At 42.7% G+C, this 23,576-nt stretch overlaps 1 protein-coding gene across 3 annotated transcripts in view; it reads right to left on the minus strand.

Moving 5' to 3' along the window:
• Positions 1–5,540: 5,540 nt before the first annotated feature.
• FSHR (follicle stimulating hormone receptor) overlaps positions 5,541–23,576 on the minus strand; it is a 188,172-nt gene continuing 170,136 nt past the window's right edge. Inside the window, exons 9-10 of one of the 3 annotated variants that reach the window (XM_043468525.1) lie at positions 13,431–13,616; positions 5,541–8,327 (exon numbers count right to left, since the gene is read on the minus strand). In XM_043468525.1, coding sequence (XP_043324460.1) covers positions 7,094–8,327; positions 13,431–13,616 — 1,420 coding nt within the window. In that variant the 3' untranslated portion in view covers positions 5,541–7,093. The remainder of the gene's footprint in view (positions 8,328–13,430; positions 13,617–23,576) is intronic. The other 2 variants (XM_043468526.1, XM_043468527.1) reach the window with 2 other exon arrangements.

Genomic DNA, 23,576 nt, shown 5'->3' on the forward strand with positions numbered 1-23,576 from the left:
GACCTTATTTTTCTAGAACACAACAAATATAGCCTAGCCTAAGGGCTTTTGTACTTGCTCTTTCCTCTGCCCGAACCAACCTTCCCTCAATATCCACATGTCTCACTTTCCACTTCCCTTCTGTTTTTAGTCTAAAGTCATCTTTTTTAGGGAGGCCTTTAATTATTCCCTGACAGTTTATATTACATCCTGCTTCCCTGCTTTGTGCTTTGTTATGGACACCTACCAGTGTCCAGCATTCCATATATTTTACTTATTTAGCTTGTGTGTCCTCTGCTTCCTTTACTAGAATGTAAATTCCCGAAGGAAGAATTTTCACTGGATTATTTACTGCTGTTTTTCCAGTGATTGGAATAGTGCTCGGGTTACACTAGTTCAGTTGCTCAGTTGTGTCTGACTTTTTGTGACCCCATGGACTGCAGCATTCCAGGCTTCCCTGTCTATCAACAACTCCCAGAACCTACTCAAACTCATGTCCATAGCATTTGTGATGCCATCCAACCATCTCCTCCTCCATCGTCCCCTTCTTCTCCCGCCTTCAATCTTTCCCAGCATCAGGGTCTTTTCCAATGAGTCAGTTCTTCTCATCAGGTGGCCAAAGTATTGGAGCTTCAGCATCAGTCCTTCCAATGGACACCCAGGACTGATCTCCTTTAGGATGGACTGGTTGGATCTCCGTGCAGTCCAAGGGACTCTCAGGAGTCTTCTCCAACAGCACAGTGTTGAGTGGGTTACACTGGGCACTCAATAAATATTCATCAAATGAGAGAATGAATGAGTGGAAAACAGAACTGTTTGGGCTTCTTCAGAGTTAGTTTTTGATTTCTAGAGGTAGCTACCAGTGATGTTATTTATCCCAACACCAAATATTTACACAATCCCAAATGCTTACCATTACGTCTTTTGATTAGACTCCCTTCCACAAGTAAATTGGCTCTTGAATTTTGATCTAAAGCTGTTCACTGAAATACATAGAAAACTAAGCTGCCTGAAGCACGCCAGACATCCTAGGAAAGAGGATTAACATACCAGCCGGACTGACCCACATCCAATGTTCTGTAAGCTTATGTTGGATGGGGTTCCAGGGCTGTTTCCTGAGGAAGCACTATCCTGGCCTGTGATGCTGGGAGCCTGGACTGGAAGCAGCTCAGGCTGTACGTGGAATAGATGGAGAGGAGAATTTTGTCAGGGTTTCTGCAGGGATGCCACCTATGAAGGGTTTCCATCTCTTTATAGACAGAGGCAATTTATTCTTACTGGTATTTTTCAGGTTTTCTTGCTTCGTCTCCTCCTTTCTCTTCCTCCCCCTTGCCCCTACTTAAAGGGAAACAGAAACATATAACCATTTGCTAGATTGATTTTTGGGAGACAGGAACCCTGTGGTACAGCTTCGGCTCTTTATGAAACAACTTAAAACCTTCTCTACCCAAGCCTCTTCTTTATGCACCTCATTAATACCTGGAAGTTTAAATGACCCTAGCTAATGATATGTGGGGGGGAAATTGCCTGAGAATTCTCTAAATGCAGAGCCAAGAATGCTCTTTGCATCTTATTATGTGGAAACTATCACTAAAAATAAGATGACTTTTATGATATTCTCTCTTTGTGTTTGTTTCTAAAGAGGATATCAAAATTCAAGGAATTCTGTGTTGTAAAGGAGAAAAGGAAGCAAGAGCATACAGATGACACTCTTAAAAACTTTGGGATTTAATGCATTTTTGAGACTTTCCTATCCCAGAACAGAACACTCAGGGGGTAATGCTGTTGGAGAGAAGACCTGGGATCCTGGAAAGGACTGAGCTGTCTTTATATTGACATCTGAAGTGAAGAGGCTTTGAAGACTTTCAGAAATATTTTCCCATTACTCATCCTTTAAACAGGATCTTGGGAATGCAGATCATGGTACATGGAGCCCTGGGAAGCCTAAACATCATGGTATGAATGATGGGCGTTACTACTGTGATCTAAGATTGAGGCCATTCAGTGTTTTGAGTTGAAGTCTTGGCAATGAGTTAAAAGTGTTTTAAGCCTGAGATGGGCAAGTCCTAGAGTCCAGGCCTGGCTCCTCTCCACTGTACTCCTTTGTTTAACTTGTCCTGCCCTGTCCTCTTTCTCCTCCTCCTCACATCTCCATTCTTCCTATCCAAGTGTATTTCTTTTGTTTCTTTTCTCTTTTTTTTTCCTACTCTCTCCTTTTCCTTTTCTTGGGTAATGTCTGACTCTAGCAGTTGCTTTCAGATCTAAGAAACTTCTGAAGTTTGTTCCAGGGAAAAGTAGAAGAGACTAACTTGGGGAGAGGAGCTGGACAAGGTGGAGGGAGAAAGAGGGGAGGGATGAGGACACAGGATGTGAGTGGTAAGGTACCATATGTGTCCTGACCTTGAGCCTCACGGTGTTCATCCCATGGGAGAGGATTTGAATCGATTCAGGGTGAGGATGAGATTGCCAGCCTCCCTCCTGCTGCAGCTCCCCCTCTGCCTCTGTGACTGGGAGAGCCATCCTTCCAACCTAGAGGCGCAATTGGCAGAGCTTCATTTTCCCACCTCCCTTACAGGCAGGACAGTCATCTTCCATAATGGGTAGGAAGGAACATTTGCTGAGGGTCTTTGGGGAGAAATTTTCTCCCCTTGAAAATGCGATGCGTGGAGGAAAGACCTCTCTTCTTTGTTTCTGGGTTTATTCCTCCCTACCTGTGGTGTCTGGAACTGCGGCAGCAGCCTTGCTACCATGAGGAAGGCATGGTGGAACACTCCAAGTTTGGTGGCCAAAGACACAGAAAGGTCCTGTGTCCTTGAGACCACTGAGCTGCTCACCCAAGTTTGGAGCATCCTATATAATTGGCCTTCATATTTAAGGCATTTTTTACTTGGAGTTTCTGCTACTTGCAGCTGAAACAAAGCATTTTGATGAGAACAAGCAAGCATAACCTCATGGTTGGGCTTTATTTTGTGCTGACTTTTAGTTTCTTTCGTGTTATATGTTAAACAGATAAAGTTTTCTATATATTTGTCCTCTTTCTCTACTGCTGTCTTCTGTCTCTATTTGGGTTACTATCCAGAATCAGAAACTTCATTCTTTGCTTGTTTCTATAAATTTTCCTATTAAAATGAAATTCTTCATAAACCCAAAGTTTGCAGCTCTCACACCAGAATTTTAAAAAAAAAATCAGTTTCAGTGATCTTTTTCTGCTTTCTAATGGGTGCTATATGATGCTGGCCCAAATAAGGCAGAGTATCACTTCTGGTAAGATCTGTTTTATTTTGCTGATGCAAGTGCGAGAGGGGTCTTTCCTCTCATTTTATTCCTCCCTCTGTGTATCCTTTCCAGAAACGAGGTCTGAAGGGTATTCTGTATTTAATGAGTGGAGACTTGTAGTGAAATACAGTTTCTGGTGCCATCAGCCCTCTTTGCACTACTGCTTCTGTGTGTGGCAAGATAAAAATTGTTTATTAATCTGTAAAGCCAGCTCATCATTTCACTCTGTTCTGTAAGAGCTTCTGGATTTACTCATTTGGTCTCTTTGTTCTGACCCCTCTAAGGAGGATCCTATATTATCTGTCAGCTTCTTAGGATTCAGTGAAGGAGGATCTGGAGGAAAAGAGGGCTGAGGAGGAAGGTGATAAGAGAGGCTGGCCAGGATGGGACTGAAGGAGTTTATGGTGGATTAAAGCTTGAGGAAAGGTATATGGGAACAGGTCCGGGTGCAGGTTAGGGGGCTGGGAGGTATGCTTCCTGGGCTGGCATTTACCCAGTTTGTACTAGGATGGCCCAGTTGGTTGCTCCCCACCAGGGTTCATTCTGAGATCAGTCCCTGGGCTGTACCAGTTGTTAGTATTTCGAATATCACCTCTGGAGACATGGGTACATTAAGAAATCCCTGGGAGACACTGGCCCTCTTTATGGTATTCAGGATTATGAATAGAAATTTTAGAAAAAAGAGCAACTTGGGATAACATTTTGACATTTCTTTTGGTTATGCTTCTTTTTCTGTTCCTTTTCCTTCCTCCTCCCCCTTTGCCATCCCCTTTTCCCCCCTTCCCCCCTTTCCCTGGGTCACCATGCATCCTGAAGCACCATTGTGGAAGATGCAGGATAGAGGTGTTACCTGTATAATCACAGTTTAGGAGGGAGAGTAACTGGTACACTGGATTCCAGTTTTTTTTATTCAAATACAGGAAATAGAGAAAGTGTTTTTTCCCTCATGATTTGTATAAAGGGTTTTGAAATGCTTAATGTAGTTGCCTATAAATATATTTGCTGGTTTGAGGAAAGTCTTATCTCTTACCAGGAAGTGTATGACAGAGTAATGGAATGAAAGCCTTCTGAGATTTTCTTGGTGTATGTTTATCTTTGAATATATTCTTGACTCTCAGAACCACTATCTGTTAAACCATTGTGTCATCAACAGCTATGTTGTGAAATAATTAATACTGTACCCTATTTTTAATTTAGATGCTACTTGCTTTTTAATCCAAATTCAGAAATACATTCCCTCTGGCCACCAACAACGAAGAAAAATGATTGCAGATGGAGTTAGGAGAGCCCAACAGTGTGGCAATGGAGACCTGGGGGGAAAATACTAAATGAAAATGCTTTATTTTCATGTAACTCTAGAGTCATTCTCTCCAATAGAAATATAACATGAGCCACAAACATGATTCACTTAGGTAATTTTAAATATTCTAGCAGCCACATTAACAAATGTAAAAAGAAATAGGTGAGATTAATTTTTAAATGTATTTTTCTTAGTATGTCCAAAATAATACTTGTTCCAAGGTGTAATCATTATCAAAATTATTGAGATATTATAATTCTTTTTTCTTTGCACTAAATATTTGAAATCCATTGTGTCTTTTACTCATAGCATGTCTCATTTCAGGCTAGCTGGATTTCAAATGCTCAATGGCCACATGTGGCTAATGGCTACTGTACTGATCAGCTCAGCTCTAGACTATTTCTGTGGATACTTATTCCATTTTTCACTCAATGCTCATAATAGATCAGGGGGTGCCAGGTCACATCTGCAGAGTGGTTGGTTTTTCTTCAGCTCTTGTTAATTCATTTGGGATCAACTTTTGAAATGTTTGCCATGGGCCAAGAGAAGGATGGATTGGCTTTGACATGGAACAAGGATACTCTCACAGGAGACTTGGAGCTTTGTGGGCTGGTTGTGGGGATTTGTGGTTATTTATGAGGTCCGCCTAGTCAAAGCTATGGTTTTTCCAGTAGTCATGTATGGATATGAGACTTGGAGTATAAAGAAAGCGGAACACCAAAGAACTGATGCTTTCCAACTGTGGTGTTGGAGAAGACTCTTGAGAGTCCCTTGGACTGCAAGGAGATCCAACCAGTCAATCTTAAAGGAGATCAGTCCTGAATATTCATTGGAAGGACTGATGCTGAAGCTGAAACTCCAGTACTTTGGCCACCTGATACGAAGAACTGACTCATTGGAAAAGACCCGGATGCTGAGAAAGATTGAAGGCAAGAGGAGAAGGGGACGACAGAGGATGAGATGGTTGGATGGCATCACCAATGCAATGGACATGAGTAGGCTCTGGGAGTTGGTGATGAATAGGGAGGCCTGGCGTGCTGCAGTCCGTGGGGTTGCAAAAAGTCGGACACGATGGAGTGACTAAACTGAACTGATGATCAGATCATCTAAATGGGGTCGTTTGTGAAAGTAGGTAGGGAAAGTGTAGTTATTTATCAGGAATAATATGTGAGGGAATGAGTTCTAGATCACGGTCAGGAGAACTAGGTGCTAGTTCAGTCACTGATATGGGGGGAAAGAAGTAAACTGTTGTCCATCAAGCCTGTTAAAGCAATAGGTACCTTAAACTCACTTTCTTTTCTAATTGTTATAATAAGTCCAATAGTTAGATACTATAACCAGCTCCCATTGCAGAGGGAGACACTGAGCTAGGGAGAAGTTCTGCCTTATTGTGGAATAAGAATGAAATCTCAGCTTCAATTCCAAAGTTGCTGTGTTCTTAACAATATAATCCATAGGCACACCGTATGGGTTGTATACTTCAGTCAGGGTTTGACTGAAGAAGCAGAAGCAGTCTTGCATATGTATATATGGCAGGGATTTGTTACAGGGAATTGACTTACACAATTGTGGAGGTTGGTAAAGTGGGCTATGTAAGGATGTTGTCTCCACATCTGATGCTAGTCTATAGGGCAGGCAGTCATAAAGGGAAGATCACAAGCATTCTTGAAGCCATAAGCAAAAGATAGACTCCAGAAGTTCAAACTGAAATCTATTTCTGTTCTTGTTGCTTCTGACCTTGGTGGTAAAAGTGTTCTGAAGATGGGGGTTCTTCAACATGGAGCTAAACACATACACTTGACTTAAGAGGCAGAGAACCCGCGGAAGGTTCCAGGGTATGGTGGACCCATTGCAGACTCACAGCGGTGAGCTGAATCAACAGATGAGCAGCAAAGTGTGCAGCTTCCCTTCCACCCTCCTGTTTTCCTGAAAATCTTTCATGTGGCCTACCTTCATGGGAAATATTTACGAAAGGGAATTCTGGGAAATGTAGTTCAGCCTACTCAAGTTGACATATTTCAAAGCATCACATAGATATTCAGTAAATCTTCATTGAGGGAATGAGTGAGTGAATAAATATTGCACTGCCTCTCTTGCAAGTTCTCTGGGAGTCAGGACATTTAATTTTGGCTCTGCTTCTTATAAGTCGAGTAATATGGAACAAGTCACTTAACCCTTTAGGTTTTGGTTTCCTCGTCTATAAAACTCCAAGCATAATTCCTGTTCTGCCTGTTTAATAGGACTTTTATAGGGATCAGTTGAGATGATCTGAACAAGAGCACTTTGAACGCTATAAAGGATAGAACAAATGTGATGTAGTACTACATTATTTTAATTATTAATGTTGTTATGAAGTCTTCAGTTGCCTAATGAATCACGTGGAGTTAATAGTTTCTGACCAATTTACCTTATGGATGTGCCAGGGAGATTAAATTAGATGAAGTACGTGGAAGTGCTCTGTCAGCTATGCCATGACATATTCTTCAAAGGCAAGACATAATTGTCATTCAACACACAGAAACATTTGCACATTGTGTTTTAGTTCTTGGTTAAATGTCTTAGGGGGATAAGTGTGTAATTGGAACCATTGGTAACCCTGGGAGCTGGGGGGCAGTGGCCATTCCTTGGATGAAAGTTGTGGGCAGTGGATGAGGTTTCTGACCTATAGGTTTGGGCTTGCACTTCATAGCAGCCAAACTTGCTCAGCAGAATGAAGAAATCCCTGCGGAAGTTCTTGGTGAAGATGGCATAGAGGAAGGGGTTGGCACAGGAGTTGATGGGGTAGAACAGGACCAAGAGGATCTTTGACTTGGACACAGTGATGAGGGGCACCTTGAGGGAGGCAGAGATGGCAAAGAAGGAGATGGGCGCCATGCAGAGGAAGTCGGTGAAGATGAGCATCGCCATGCGCTTGGCGATCTTGGTGTCACTAGAAGAGGATGTGATGTTGGGGTTCCTCACCGTGAGGTAGATGTGAATATAGCAGCCACAGATGACCACAAAGGCCAGGACATTGAGCACAAGGAGGGACATAACATAGAGCTGTGACAAGGGGCTATCAATGTCCATGGGCAGGCAGATGCTCACCTTCATGTAGCTGCTGATGCCAAAGATGGGAAAGAGGGCAACTGCAAAAGCAAAGATCCAGCCCACCAGCATGATGCTGGCAGCATGGCGGAGCTGCACTTTGCATTCGAGCTGCATGGCATGGGTGATGGTATGCCATCTTTCCAGGGTGATGGCGGTCAGAGTGTAGACTGAGAGCTCACTGGCAAAGACAGTGAAAAAGCCGGCAGCATCACAGCCTGCTCCAGTTTGCCAGTCAATGGCATAGTTGTGGTACTGGCTTTTGGTGTGGACATCAACTGAGGCTATGAGCAGCAGGTAGATTCCAATGCAGAGATCGGCAAAGGCCAGATTGCACATGAGGAACCGGGGGACCGTGAGTTTATACTGGCTGGTGATCAGGATCACCAGAACTAGGATGTTCCCAGTGATGGCCAGGATGCTAATAAACCATATCAAGACTCTGAGAATATCATCCCCCATGATATCTTCACATGGATTGAATGCGTCTGGCTCAGGGGAGCAAGTCACATCAACCACTTCATTGCATAAGTCATAGTCAAATTCACTGTACATCATGTCAAATCCTTTGGCATAGCTGGGCTCATCATCTTCTGCCAAAGAGACTCTCTGACCCCTAGCCTGAGTCATGTCATCAACTTCTTGCCTTAAAATAGATTTGTTGCAAATTGGATGAAGGTCAGAGCTAGAAAAATACAAAAAGGAACAGAGTCAACATGTTGGATCCAGAATGGCAAATATATCACTGTCTTTACACAGGGTAGAGAATGGGATTTCTTCCTGAGATTTTTTTTTTCTTCTAACAGTTTGTCTGCCCTTGAGACTAAGCTCAAGGGTTAATGCTTCTTACTGTAAATGAACAGAACAACTCGTGTGTATATTCCTAGAGTTGGATGGCCCACTTGGGAAACCATCTGGCCACAACCTGAATGTGGGGAGGAAGGCGCCTGGGACTAGCTAAGCCTTACTGTTAAGTGCAGATAATTTACACACTTGATATCAATTCCATCCTCTCCCTTCCCCATTGCTACTCAGCCCTCTCTTCATATGCCTGAATAGTATACATGCTGTTTTCTCTACACTAAACTCCAGTCCTAGAAGCTCTGGACTGTCCTCTGACTCAAGTGGGAGTTTGTCTGCATAGATTGGAAGATCGGAGTCTTTAGTTTGTTCCCAGCCAACTCTGACCCTGGCTCTTTGGTACTTGTGCTACTAGGAGGTCTGCTAACTTGCCTGGAATGTTATTGAGGGGTGTATTGTTCTTTATTATTTCACTCCTCAAGGGCCACCGTAGGCCTCAGGCATTGTCTGCAAGGTAAGCCTGGCTCCCTCATTTTCAGCAGTTTGCTAGTGAGATCCCAAAAGGATCTCAACCTGAGAATGCAGGTTGCAAGTGATTGTAACTCATGCCCTAGGGAGCTGGATCTTCTCGGGGTCACTTTTTCCCCCCTTTGAACCCCAGCATACAAGAGGCCTTGCTAACAGAATATAAGCACTTCCAGAAGGGATTTGAATGAAAGCCAGATGACAAATATTCTATCCAGACAAGTGGATAGTGCATGTAGAGATAGGGGGTAGTAGTTCTGAATAGTTTTGAAGCAAAGTCTTAAGGAATGGGGATGCTTCACATTGGGTCTTCTTTTGAATGGAAACAATCACACACACCCTATTCATTTCCTCCCTCCCCGAGGGATAAACTCACAGCAACGTTGAGTGACTGCATTTTTCTCAAGCCTTAACAAAAGTCTCAGAAGGGAGTGGGGAGGTGAGTGTTAAAACTCTTCAAACACTGCCCTCTCCCCCTCCGCCCCACCCCCACCAACCATAAGATGGAGAGAGTGACTGGGGCATGGAAGAGGTAAAGATTTCATTAGGTACTGAACGATGGGGACTGGTCAAGTCTGCAGTGGACATGGACTGGTCTGAACTTTCCCCATGACCCTCCCCATTCCTCCCTTCTTTCCCCTTCAGAAAGTGAAGTGAATTGCTAGATTTCCCTCAGGCCAACGGACTCGGACTCTTTTATTTTTTCCCCTGGAGACTGTGTCATTTTGTTTTGTTTTAGAGACTGATAGAGTTTCTTACTTACATCAGCCATAGTTGACACTAAGGAGGTTAAACAGTTAATAACATACATGGAATTGAAAATGTGCACAAAATCTTTTGGTTTAGTCAGAGATCTTACCAAAAAAGTAAGGCAAGCTCAGAGACAGGCAAAGAGGGAACAAGAGAATCACTCTGTGTTTTTCCAGTCATTGGATTGGCAGCAGCCCAGTTCTAAGAACAGGAAGTAACTAACCTGGCACTTGCAGACTGTGATTGGGTTCACTGGGATGGATCTGACTAACCATCTAGGCACAGCCTTCACTTCTTGGGGCTTATGTTGACTGCTGTGATGATACTGATTGTTGATACTTCTACCAGTATATGTTAAGTATTGATGTTTTCCTTTCCTGAAACAGAAGTGATCTAATGACATGAGTGGGGAAATGGTAAACAATGTATGTCTATGGGAGAAGACTAGAAAGAAAAATGGAAGCCAGGGAAATAAAGTCTTGCCTCTGCAATACCTCAGCAAATCCTAAGTATTATAAGAAATTGGAAATTCAGTTTGGGGTGGAGTTAAAAAGTGGTACTCCTGGACCCCAATAAATCAATGAACAGTTACTTGGGAAGTGCATGGCAGAGTGGCCCAGAGTCTGAGCTTTGAAGATAGACAGACCAGAGAGTTTGAGTCCAGCTGGTGTCGGTCAAGTTGTTTACAGTCTCTGAGCCTCAGTTTCTGCCTTTGTGAGAAGAAAATAGTGCTGTTACTTTTGTGAAACTTAAATGAGATAAAGGTGCAAAGTTTTAACATGCCTGGCAGTGAGTACTAGGCAGGTATCAGCAAAATGAAGACAGAGGATGGTGGTTACGTACTGAGTTCATATTGGGGTCATGCCCTATGTGGGTACTTAATGAATATGCCACAGTGCATCAGTTTAAAATCTAGCTGGAAAGAAAGCAGCTGAATACAAGAAATAACAAAACAAGGACAAAATAACAATGTTAGCTGAGTATAGAACTATGACAAGGACATAACCGGTTCAATGACAAATGAGGGAGGGGAGTGGATAATAAGATTTTTCCATGAGAGTTCAGAAGGGCCATTGGCCAAAATCTCACAGTCACAGGGCCTAAGATTTACACTTTGGGCGTTATTTCCAAGTGAAGATTGGAGGGCCAGTTTCATCATGCATCTTTAAACTCAAATTTCATTACCTAACCACACTACACCTACTATGGTATGCCATGAATTAACACAATTAAAACACAAATCCTCTCCTGTGTTTATTATCTTCTGAATAGCATAGCCATGTTGTTGTGGGTTTGTGAATTTGCTAAATAGAAAGACCAAACATCATTGTGATTTTTGTACTCTGTCTTGGCATGTCTTCTTTGAAGAGCTGTGGACCTCTCCTTTGCCACACCTGAGAAGCCCTGATGTAATTTAAAATAGGGACCTAGAGAGGGTGAGAGACCAGTGGTCCAGAGGGACAAGGAAACCCTTCAAGCCATGGTACAATGTAAGACAGACCTGGAGATTTCCAGTTGGGTGATCCCTGAGGGAACATCTACACTACCAGGAGGTGGTGAAACCAGAGGAGTCTGGGCAACTGAGTAAGACCATATTCCTATGGTGTTGGGTACTGACAGCACGTGATGGGCAGCTCCTTCAGTGGTCTTAACATCCTCTGAGATTTCTCCTGGGGGCATTTAGTTCCAGGATTTTGGCAGTGAAATTGGTATCTTTCCTGACCTGGCTGGAATATCTCTTTCTGGAATATAAAAGAGGCAGGCCTTCTGCTTCAGCCCACGCTCTTAAAAATTCTAGTCGTTAAGAAGAAATTCCCTAGCTCTTGAGCTAACTTGCGGGGAGTGTCTGATTCTAGGGAGTTCCCTAATGATGTGTGCTAATTCTGAAGAGTAGCCCCTTTTCTGCAGACCCTTTACAAGGGTCTGAGTGTGGACTGCTACCTCTTCAATACTTTGAAAACATTTTAGGGTGTGTATTGTTTGGTTGTTTTGTTTTATTTTACTTTAGAGCAGGGGATATATCTGCATGTTAAGGTTGAATAATAGAAGTGGCTACATTAAACAGTAAGACAGTATCATGGAAGCTGTGTTCATTCTGGGCTACTGTGCAAGAGTGGAAACCAGGCATCATCTGACTGAGTGCAACTGCATGGTATGGATTGTATCAGTGAGCTCAGGAGAGGCAGAAACTTGGAGAATTCCTGATACCCAATACCATATATAGGAGAAGGCAATGGCAACCCACTCCAGTACTCTTGCCTGGAGAATCCCAGGGATGTCGGAGCCTGGTGGGCTGCCGTCTGTGGGGCTGCGCAGAGTCGGACACAACTGAAGCGACTTAGCAGCAACAGCAGCGGCAATACATTATATCTCTGATTGTTGTTGTTTGGTCACTAAGTTGTGTCCTACTCTTTTGCAACCCCATGGACTGTAGCCTGCCATAGGATTTCCCATGCAAGAATACTGGAGTGGATTGCCATTTCCTTCTTCAGGGGATCTTCCTGACCCAGGGATTGAACCTGCTTCTGCTACTTGGCAGGTGGATTTTTTTTTTTTTACCACCGAACCACCTGGGAAGCACCTGTATCCCTGGTGGGTCGTTTATATATCTGGAACATGTAAACTTCAAAGTATCCCCTTTCTATAACTTCAACTTTTTAGCCAGTTACCCACTAGGACTTGGCTTTATTAGGATTACCCTTTTTAACCTGGGATTCCTGGAACCTGACCAGCCTTGAAAGCCAAAGGAAACAGACATCATAATCTTTGTTCTCCCTGTGAGGTGATAAGCTCCAAAGATGAGTTAGGGAGGTTTAGCATGGTGGAGAAGGAAATGGCAACCCACTCCAGTATTCTTGCCTAGAGAATCCTGTGGACAGAGGAGCCTGCTGGGCTGCTGTCCATAGGGTCGCACAGAGTCGGACACGTCTGAAGCCACTTAGCTTGCATACATGCATTGGAGAAGGAAATGGCAGCCCACTCCAGTGTTCTTGCCTGGAGAATCCCAGGGACAGAGGAGCCTGGTGGGCTGCTGTCTATGGGGTCGCACAGAGTCGGAAATGACTGAAGTGACTTAGCAGCAGCAGCAGCGTGGTGGAGATGTGCTGTGGGTGTGTGATCAATCTCTGTTATGGCATCTTGCTTCCCCCCTCCAAAGCTGACTCTGATGGTCCCTGGCACACTTATGGTCTCCCCTGCTGACTCAGACAGTAAAGAAGCCACCTGCAATGCAGGAGGCCTGGGTTTGATCCCTGGGTGAGGAAGATCCCTTGGAGAAGGGAATGACAACCCACTCCACTATTCTTGCCTGGAGAATTCCATGGACAGAGGAGCCTAGTGGGTTACAGTCCTTGGGGTCACAAAGAGTCAGAATGACTGAGTGATTAACACTTCGGCACATTTATAGGATGCAGAGTTTCAGACTTTAAGTATATACCCTTATTGGTACAAAGGGAAAAGGGAATAAACATTTATTAAGCATCAGCTATGAATCAGACTGGCTTGGTGTTTTTCATAGTAGCTCATTTAATATTTGGTAGGGAGCCTGCCATGTGGGTTGCTTTCTCCTGTGAACCCATTTTCAAAAAACATACTAAGGCTTTGATCTAGAACTTGCCTAAGGGATTTCATCATGGATGCAGAAGTTGTGGACCAAGTACTCCATTGGAGAAATGCCCAAACAGGGCTCAAGGGCTGGACAGAGAAGACTCACGTTTGCCGCCTCCAGTTTTCGAAGGCACAGCAGTGGCTGGGGTAGGTGAGGCTGGCCTCCACGAGTGTGACAAATTTTTCCAGACTGGGAAGCTTTTTTAAGCGGTAAGTTGACTTGGCCCGCAGCTTCTTAAGATTTTCTAAGCCATAGCTAGGCAAGGAATGGATCCTGGTTCTTGAAATATCTCTATAAGGAGAAGAGGCAAACATAACCTGATTACTATGAGTCTAAATTTTTCTGCTCTGTTAGCAGTCAAAATAGCAGTCATAGTAGACCTGTTTTTACATGAGGGAGGAGGGAGACTCCTGTTATCCAACACACCTCAGTCACATAAATGTTTGTATAAAGGGACATTTGGCCCTTGAGTTCATGGTAGGAGGATATGGATAACAGGTTTCTCTGTATCCTGGGTGTACTAGCACACTGGCTGATCTGGGGCTTAACTGTAGCCCTTTGCCCTTCCATAGTGTCTCTTTAGAATAGACACTCACAGAGTCCAAAAGTCTGTTCTGTACATCTGTGTCTCTCTTTCTGTCTTGCATATAGGATTATCATTACCATCTTTCTAAATTCCATATATATGTGTTAGAATACTGTATGGGTGTTTATCTTTCTGGCTTACTTCACTCTGTATAATGGGCTCCAGTTTCATCCATCTCATTAGTACTGATTCAAATGAATTCTTTTTAATGGCTGAGTAATATTCTGTTGTGTATATGTACCACAGCTTTCTTATCCATTCGTCTGCTGATGGGTATTTAGGTTGCTTCCATGTCCTGGCTATTATATACAGTGCTGCGATGAACATTGGGGTGCATGTGTCTCTTTCAGTTCTGGTTTCCTCGGTGTGTATGCCCAGGAGTGGGATTGCTGGGTCATTGGGATGACCCAGAGGGATGGGATGGGGAGGGAGGTGGGAGGGGGTTTCAGGATGGGGAACACATGTAAATCCATGGCTGATTCATGTCAGTGTATGGCAAAAACCACTACAATATTGTAAAGTAATTAGCCTCCAACTAATAAAAATAAATGAAAAAAAAAAAAGAATAGACACTCACTAAATCACATAGAATCAAGAAAGTGAGACCACTTCCTCCCCACCATAAAACCAGATGTAAAAATATATTTCTTGAGCTGGGGTAGACTCTGTGGCCATATTTCAGAAAAGGATGCAAAGAGAACACAGTATAAGAGGAAGGATTATGAGATGGGCAACAGAGGTACCCTCAGCCCAAAGACAAAGTGTCAGTGGGGAGTGGTGGTGATGACTGTGGTATCCATGGACAGTCTGCGTGTGTACCCTGCCCTGCGACCTGTTAGACTGGTGACCTTGGTCAAGTTACCTCACTTCTCCATGTGTCAGTTCCCTCAGTTGTAAAACAGGAATGGTAATAATCATACCTACTTCAGAGGGTGGTTGTGAGAATTAAACAAGCTAAAGTACATAGAAAACCTCCTGACCAACAGACAGCACTTGATGACAGGAGCTGTTATCAGAAAACATCACACACACGCACAGGGCTGTTCTTGCTTTGTTGGAGAGTCTATGCCTTCTGACCCAGGAGGTCTATACAGAGACGAGTGTAAATGAACATTTTAACCAGGTTCCTGTCCCTGAAGGGCTCCAGAGCCCCATCCTTGCTGGCAGCAACACCAGTGACATGGGCAGTTTTCTGGCAGCACTGCTGGCAGCTGCAACCTTCAAAACAACCATGACCAGCTGGTAGGTGCAAGGAGATTTAAATGGTACTGGCTTAGACTTTGGAGGTCAGTAGGCTGGCCATGAATGAGTGCTTCTGAAGGGGGTGGTAGGGATGACCAGATGGACTCATTTCAAGCATCCTTGGATATACTTGGTAAAGGAGAATCTTCTAATGTCTGCATTTCCTCTAAGTCAAAACAGTAGGCACTCGGAGCAATGAAACTTCGGGGTGTGAATATATATCTGCTACCCTAGATGTTCTCCCAGTCTGGTGAAAATTACTTTCTCAAAGTCTTGTTTTCATAGGGTCATTTATTCTCTTGCTCAAAAATTTATAATGCTTCCTACTGTCCAGTAAAACCCACTTGTAACTGCTGCCCTGTTTGTCTCTTCCTTTTCCAATCAAATTTCTTATACTAGGTGTCCATACTTGATGTCACTATTTTCTCATTTCCTAATCCAACTCAGTTTCTTCCCAACCCCTAGAGAAACAGTACTCATTAAGGTCACATCTTAGTTCTAACCTTCTTGATTTCTCAATTGCATTTCACACATAAAACACTTCTCCATTTTTCTTGGCATCATTCTTTTGAATTTCTTCTGACATCTACTTTGGCTTATTTCTGATTTTGTTTTTTCTCCTCTATCTATTGGAGTTCCTCTAAACTCAGGCCCCTTCCTGACTGCACATAATCTTCCCAGGTGATCTTACTTCCTTGATTTCAGATACCAGGTATATGCTGATGTCTTCTCTGTATATATCCCAGTTTAGATCTTAGTTTTGAACCCCAAACCCAGATAATCCATTGTCCATCAGATCTCACCCTTTTGATGACTTGCAAGTATCAAAACTGAATTTACCATCTTCTTTTAAAATATGCTCCTTCTTTTGTTTCCTTGTCTCAGCAAATGACTCCTCCATTTCCCTGTGCTGCTCAGCATAGAAACCTGGGAGTTATCCTTGACTCCTCCCTCTCCCTCCCTTGGACTCAATTTCTTGTTTTTGCAAGCCTAACTTTTACATTTGTTTCACATTGGTCCACTTTTTTTGGACACATCTTTAGTCTAAGTCACCATAATCTTTGCCTAGAGAGACAGCAGTCTCAATAACTGTTCTTCTTGTGATCATTGTATTAAGGTTCTCCAGAGAAACAGAACTGATAGGATATATAGAGATATATAAGAGGATGTTTATTATGGAATTTGACTCGCACAATTTTGGAGGCTGAATTTTGCAGATCTCCATCTGCAAGCTGGAGATCCAGGAAAAAGTTTGTGGTATAATTCAGTCAGAGACAAAAGCCTGAGAACTAAGGAGGCCACTGGTTTAAGTCCCAGAGTTGGAAGACCAAAGAACCAGGAGTTCTGATGTCCAATGCCAGAAGATGGATATTTCAGCTTAAGAAAGGAAACACATTTGCCTTCCCTCTGCCCTTTTGTTCTATGAAGGCCCTCAACTGATTAGATGATGCCCACCCACACTGGGGAGGGTGAATCTTCTTTACTCAGTCTGTTGAATCCAGTGCTAATGTCTTATGAAAACACCCTCACAGATGCACTCAAGAATAATATTTTACCAGCCATCTGGGCATCTCATGGCCCAGTCAAGTTGATTTTAATTAATTTACTTAATTAATTTAAATTATTAATTTAATTTAATTAATGATTTTAATTAATCACCCTGGCCTCTAGCTCTAATGCAATTGTTATACTGCAGATTGGGTGATATTTTAAAAATCCCAATTAGATTGTGACCTCCTGCTTATAACTAGTCAGTGATTCTCCACTGCACTTCCAGTGATGTACAAAGCCCTGAATATGATGTGCTGGTCTTTGCCTGATCTCTCTCACATCCACTCCGTGCCCTTTTCTGTGTTCTGCTCTGTCTTGCAGGAGAGATGGCCTCTAAAGTTTCCATTTCCCAGGTACCACCTTGTCAATCACTTTTGGTTGGGTTGAGCAAATGGCACTGGTGGGATTGGCAGGTGGGAGGAAGGGTGAAGCGGGGGCATTTCTCATCCCTCCTCTGCCTCAGGCAGCGGCTCTTCTGTGACTCCAGCTTCATCACACAGATCTGTGGAGGATCCAGCAGCTACCAGTCATCCCAGTTCTGTGCTTCAATTAGATCACATCCTCGCTTGCCTTTCCAGTCTAGGATTAGTAGCAATTATCTACCATTGCTAATCCCTGGACTGCTAATTCCCTGCTTGATACTAAGGGAAATTTACATTTTCAGAGTTAATGATTGTCTTGATATAATACCTCTGTATATTTTACTTAGTCCCCCTCCTTGTTAGATACCCAACAGATCAAATTTGTCATTGCTATTGTTCAGATACTTCAGAGTGCTTGCTGATTTTTGCTTGCTCGTTCCATCACTCCTAAGTATTTCCTTATTATCTCTATTTGTATATCTGATGGACAGATAAAGCTTTAGATATTAAACATTGAGCTCCTGATCTTACCCCAAACCTTCTCTACTTGCAACCTTTCCTGTTGTTCATGCAAAAACTTGGAAGTCACCCTTGACTCTTCTTTCTCTCATACCCTGTGTACTCTCCCTCAGCAAAATAACTTGGCTTTACCTTCCACGTGTATCTGGAATTTAATTGCTTCTCACACATTCATTGCTGTCACCACAGGATAAACGTTCTTGGTGTTCCAAGGTCTCTTTTCTAGTTCTTGCCTGTGTATTCTAATTCTGTGGAGCTGGGGTCCCTGGAATTGAGAGTCTGATCCATGAACCTTTGTCACTGTGGTGAGTCTTCACTCTCTGATGCTGAAAGATCCAGCTGTCCTAGCCTGTTCAACACTTAGCCTTTCTATTGCTGCAGAGATTCTCAACTTTCTTTTCTGCCCTAAAAAAATCTCTCCAGTTTCTCTCTTCAGGCAATTGTTCCTCTGACCAGTTCTGCTATTGACACTCAAATTCTGGTCCCTGGGACCAAGTTTTTATTTTGCCTGGTATATGGGCTCTTCTTTTTTTCCTCAAATATGGAAGGGAGCAAAGATTGCTTGTTTTGTCTAAAACAGTTCAAGGCTTCCTATGGGGACTGAGATGAAGGCATAAGCAAAGTCCTTCAGGAGTAATTTAAACCAGGGGGATTATTTATTACTTACCATTAGCATTTTTAATATTTCTAAAATCAAGTGATACAAAACAGAAGACTCTTTTTCTTAGTTATGCCTTCACCTCTTAATTTTAGAATATATAAAAATCACATTACTGAAGATTTCCCAAAATAAATTTTTATATTGCATGCAATGGCATCATATTTTCTCTTTGACTCTCACTGACTCTCATTGGCTTATATTTCTCATTGATTAAAGATGACTGCAATTTCTTCATGCTCTTCCACAGATGGTCTATTTGCCTTTCCCTTGAATCCCCATGATGTCTTTGGACTACAGTAGAGTATGATGAAAGTGTTACTCTGCCAGTTCTGGACCTTGCTTCTAAGAGCACTGATAGCTTCTAAATCTTACAGAGCTGTAAGCTGCCATGCAAGAACTCGGAATGCTCTGATAGTGCCATGCTGGAAAAAGTCTAAGCCAGGTGCAGAGGGTCTGGAGGATAAGATGCCACGTGTGTGTGTGTATGTGTGTCTTTGTGTAGAGTGGTACCAAGGAGCACCAGATACTTGAGTGAAGAGGACAACTTGCAATACATCCCCCAGACTCAGCCACCTGAGCTGACATCACGTGGATCAGAGACAAGACAAGCTACCCAAACTTCTAAAACAAAACTGTGGCAAAATGGAACAATTGCTTTAAACCACTGAGTTTAAGGATAGCTTTTATGCAGAAATAGAGAACTCAAACAAATTCACGTTGACTCCCATAATCTCCATCATTTTTAACAGCTGTAGAAGCATTTTTCCTTGAAAGCCATTAACAATGCAACAGCACTATAGTCTGTATACTTTTCTGCCTCTCTCAGTTACCATTTTTTTCTTTATATACAAGCTCTTTGTATTTGCATTTTCTCTCTCTTGTAGGGCAGAGGACTCCTTTCATTCTCAGCAGTGCCTTTTACATAGTAAGCACCCAGAAAATTATTGCTTTGTTCAAAGATAGTCTAAGGAGTGGCCTGATGGAGGACTAGGAAAGGAAATGATAGATCACCCCAGCCAGCTGTGATGTCTTCTGACCTCTTGTACTTACAAAGGTCTGGTACCTTGTATTGTCTCTTTTATTGTTTCATACTGTTCAACTTTTCATGTGTATTTGTTTTGTCTCCTCAGCTAGATTTTAGATGCTCTGAGAACAGGAATTACTAAGATACTTTTGTATTCTACCTGGCATTTGGCACAGGGCTGGGCTCAAGAAATCTACTCAGTGGAGAGTTGTCTGATTAACAGAGATGCCTCAGCATTACGAGAAAGTGAGAAGTTGAAGGAAGTCTTACAGGAGAGCAATTCTAAAGGGAGAAGTGTGCAAGGCAGACTGAGAGAGGAAATCTGGATTTAAAAGGAGCTCAGCTTAATGGTGCTTCTGCAGCGGGCAATTATTTGTGACTGAGAGTATCAAAGGAACCAAGGAAGGGAGCATCCTTGCGCAAAGTTTACAAGGAGATGGACACAGATTAAAGAATCAGTAGAATAATGTGTTGAATGGGTTGAGCTGTGTGCGGTTCAGTGACTAGGAGTTGGATCGGGAGGTCTGCTTGGGAAGCATTGGTGCCTGTCTCTTTGCTCGGTGTTCTGGAGCTAGCTTATACTGCAGACTCCTCATCGCAGCTGCAAAATATGTGAGTTGCTGTCATTTGCACAGGTGGCTCCACTTCTGGAAGACTGTGGCATCTTGTCAGTATCTTGGGATCCAGATCTTCTGCTGGTGGATGTTGAAAGAGTGGTTGGTAGGAGAGAGATGCAGAGTCACTTAGAGTTTGGTAAAGCTGATTCTTTAACAGAAATGGTTCCTGGGTAGTAAAAGTGTTTGTAGAAGTGTTTACTTCAAGCTTACTGGACACTTGCTAGGGCAACCAAACAAGGAAACTGTCATAACACTTCCTTATTTTGGACTGGCAGAAAAATGTTTCTCTGGTACCTTCACAGATTAAGAAAAATCTATCAACATTTATATCAGTAGGGACAAAGAGGGGATAAGTAGAGAGTGTTCAGTATGGAGTGAGACTTAAACTGCAAATATTCCCACTTTTGCTCTGTTCCCCTAACGTAAATACGCAGACACACAGAGTCTAATCACTGACAGTCCCTTCCATGTGATCTGGAAACCTAATGTTAGATTTTAATTCCTTTGTAAAAGCATATTCCACTCTTAGGATGCAAATATCCCCAGGGGGAATAGCAAAACAAGGCATTATCAGTTGTTCACATCTTCATGGAAGTGGGTTTGTTGTGACTACTGGCTAAGGGTAGGCTTGGGGTGAGGCCCAGAACACAAAGTACAACAGTGAGGGGTGTTCAGAAGGCTGATTCTGAGCAACCATATTTTGAGTAATTAAGGGAACCACAGGATGGGATTTGATCTCTGACCTTGAAAGCCAGGTGGAAGAGTTTAGAGTTTTTTTGAGCAGAAGAATGACTTATTGAAAGCAGTGATTTTATTAGATTAGTCTTGAGAGTCTTAAACATGGCACACAATAGGTGTTCATTCATTATTAAATGACTGGAAGGAGAAAGGAATGGCTATTACACAGATGTGGACATGAGATGAGAGCTTACCTCCTCATACTGTTGCTTCATCTGTTAAGTCACCGTATCACATGGCAAAGATTTATTGGGTGTCTGCTCTGTTACTAAAACCTCCTGTGATTTCTGCAGAGATTATAGTTCTGCACAGTAGCTTTTGTCCTTCTACCAGAATGAGATAACTTGGGGCTGGTACTGTTTGTTTTTGAGTCTCTATATCCATCACATCCATCCAAAGATGAGCACAATAAAGGACAGAAATGGCAAAGACCTAACAGAAGCAGAAGAGATCAAGAAGAGATGGAAAGAATCTTTTTGTGCAGAAGAACTGCACAAAAAAATATCTTAATGACCTGGACAATCACGACGGTGTAGTGTCTCACTCAGAGCCAGACATTCTGGAGTGTGAAGTCAAGCGGGCCTTAGGAATCACTGCTGCCAATAAAGCTTGTGGAGGTGATGGAGTTCCAGCAGAGCGCTGTGAAAGTGCTGCACTCAATTTGTTAGTTAGTTTGGAAAACCCAGCAGTGGCCACAGGACTGGAGAAGATCAATCCTCATCCCAATTCCCAAGAAGTACAGTACTAAAGAATGTTCAAACCACTGGACAATTGCACTCATCTCCATGCTAGTAAGGTTATTCTCAAAATTCTCCAAGATAAACTTTACATTCCATAAACCAAGAACTTCCAGATGTTCCAGCTGGGTCTAGAAGAGGCAGGGGAACCAGAGATTAAATTGCCAACATTTGCTGGATCACAGAGAAGGCAAGAGAATTCCAGAAAATGTCTACCTCTGTTTCATTGACTATGCTAAAGCCTTTGTGTGGATCCTAACAAACTGTGGGAAACTCTTAAAGAGATGGGGATACCAGACCATCTTACCTGTCTCCTGAGAAACCTGTATGCAAGTCAAGAAGCAACAATTAGAACCCCGAATAGAACAACTGACTGGCTCAGGATTTAAAAAGGAGTATGACAAGGCTATTTATTGTCATCCTGTTTATTTAACCTATATTCAGAGCACATTATGCAAAATGCCAGGTTGGATAAGTTACAAGCTGGCCTCAATATTGCTGGGAGAAATATCAACAACCTCAGATATGTGGATGATACCACTCTAATGGCAGAAAGCAAAGAGGAACTAGAGAGCCTCTTGATGAGAGTGAAGGAAGGGAATGAAAAAGCCGGCTTTAAACCCAATATTAAAAAAGCAAAGGTCATGGCATCCAGTCCCATCACTTCATGGCAAATAGAAGAGTAGAGTTTGAAGGGTAAGAGGTAGATTTCCTCTTCTTGGGCTCTAAAATTACTGTGAATAGTGACTGCAACCATGAAACTGGAAGACTCTTGCTTCTTGGCAGGAAAGTTATGACTCACTTAGTGTGTTAAAAAACAAAGACATAACTTTTCTGACAAAGGACTGTATACTCAAGGCTATGGTCTTTCCAGTTGTCATATATGGATGTGAGAGCTAGACAGTAAAGAAGGCAGAGTGCTAAAGAACTGATGCTTTCTGATTGTGGTGCTGGAGAAGACTCTTGAGAGTCCCTTGGAAAGCAAGGAGATCAAACCAGTCAATCTTAAAGAAAATCAACCCTGAATACTCTTTGGAAGAATTTATGCTGAAGCTGAAGCTCCAATACTTTGGCCACTTGATGCGAAGAACTGACTCATTTGACAAGACTCTGATGCTGGGAAAGATTGAAGGCGTGAGGAGAAGGGGACTACAGAGGATGAGATGGTTGTATGGCATCACCGATTCAATGGACCTGAGTTTGAGCAAGTTGGTGTTGGACAGGGAAGTTGGTGATGGACAGGGAAGCCTGGCGTGCTGCAGTCCATGGGGTCATGAAGAGTAGGACACGACTTGGTGACTTAAGAGCAATGAACATCCCTCACATCTAGCAGAGAACCAGACTCACATTGAATAGATGCTCAATCAACACGTACCAAATATATGACATGTAAGCCCTGCTATGTTCAGTGAATGAGTGAGGATGTCTGCTTTATTACTGACTGTTCCTAGGGCTGGTGGGCTGGACAGGAGAAAGGGTAGAAATGGGCAGGTGTTATTAATCCTTGTCTTTCAGGCTGGTCTCATGATGGCAGCTTTTCTTTATAAGGTCCCACTTTGGTTAACATGTTCCATTCTGGAAGTGACTGGTTTTGAGAATTGAAATCCTGAAAAGTAGTCCCAACAGGAGACATCATAAGACAATGGCTGACAGGATTTAGCAATCCTAAACTGTTTCAACATTGTTAACATTCTTGATTTTGAGCTACAAAGCAGAAAGGGAAACAGCAGTCAGTAATAAGATGCTGAGTCAGGAGAGGCAGACGTTAAATTGTGCTCTGTGCCCTGTTTAATAAAGTGCATTATAGCCAGTGCCACAAATTTGATTTGAACAATTTCTATTTTTCCCAGCAAAGATGTTATTACAGGTCAATCATTTCCATAAGTGAGAGCACATTTCTGGTGTATACTACACTGACAGATGGCTAGAAGACCTCTCTTTCATGATCCCAGGTGGAATAAAAAGGCAATTTACTATCTATAGGACTGTGGGTATACTGGTAATGGAAGGGAATCATTCTTATACAAATAACTCAGTGTTTGAATCTGAACTATCAAATGAATCTGAGCTATAGCCAAATCAATTTGATAAACCATCAGAATATGATTGTACTGGCTCCAGCCTGCGAAAGCAATGCATTAAATTTTCCCCACAGGAAACGGTTTCCCAAGGAAACAGCAATTGCTTGACTGCTTTAAAAAAATAAAAGAAAAC

Source organism: Cervus canadensis, chromosome 5 (genome assembly GCF_019320065.1).
Source record: "Cervus canadensis isolate Bull #8, Minnesota chromosome 5, ASM1932006v1, whole genome shotgun sequence".
Taxonomy (NCBI): Eukaryota; Metazoa; Chordata; class Mammalia; order Artiodactyla; family Cervidae; genus Cervus; species Cervus canadensis.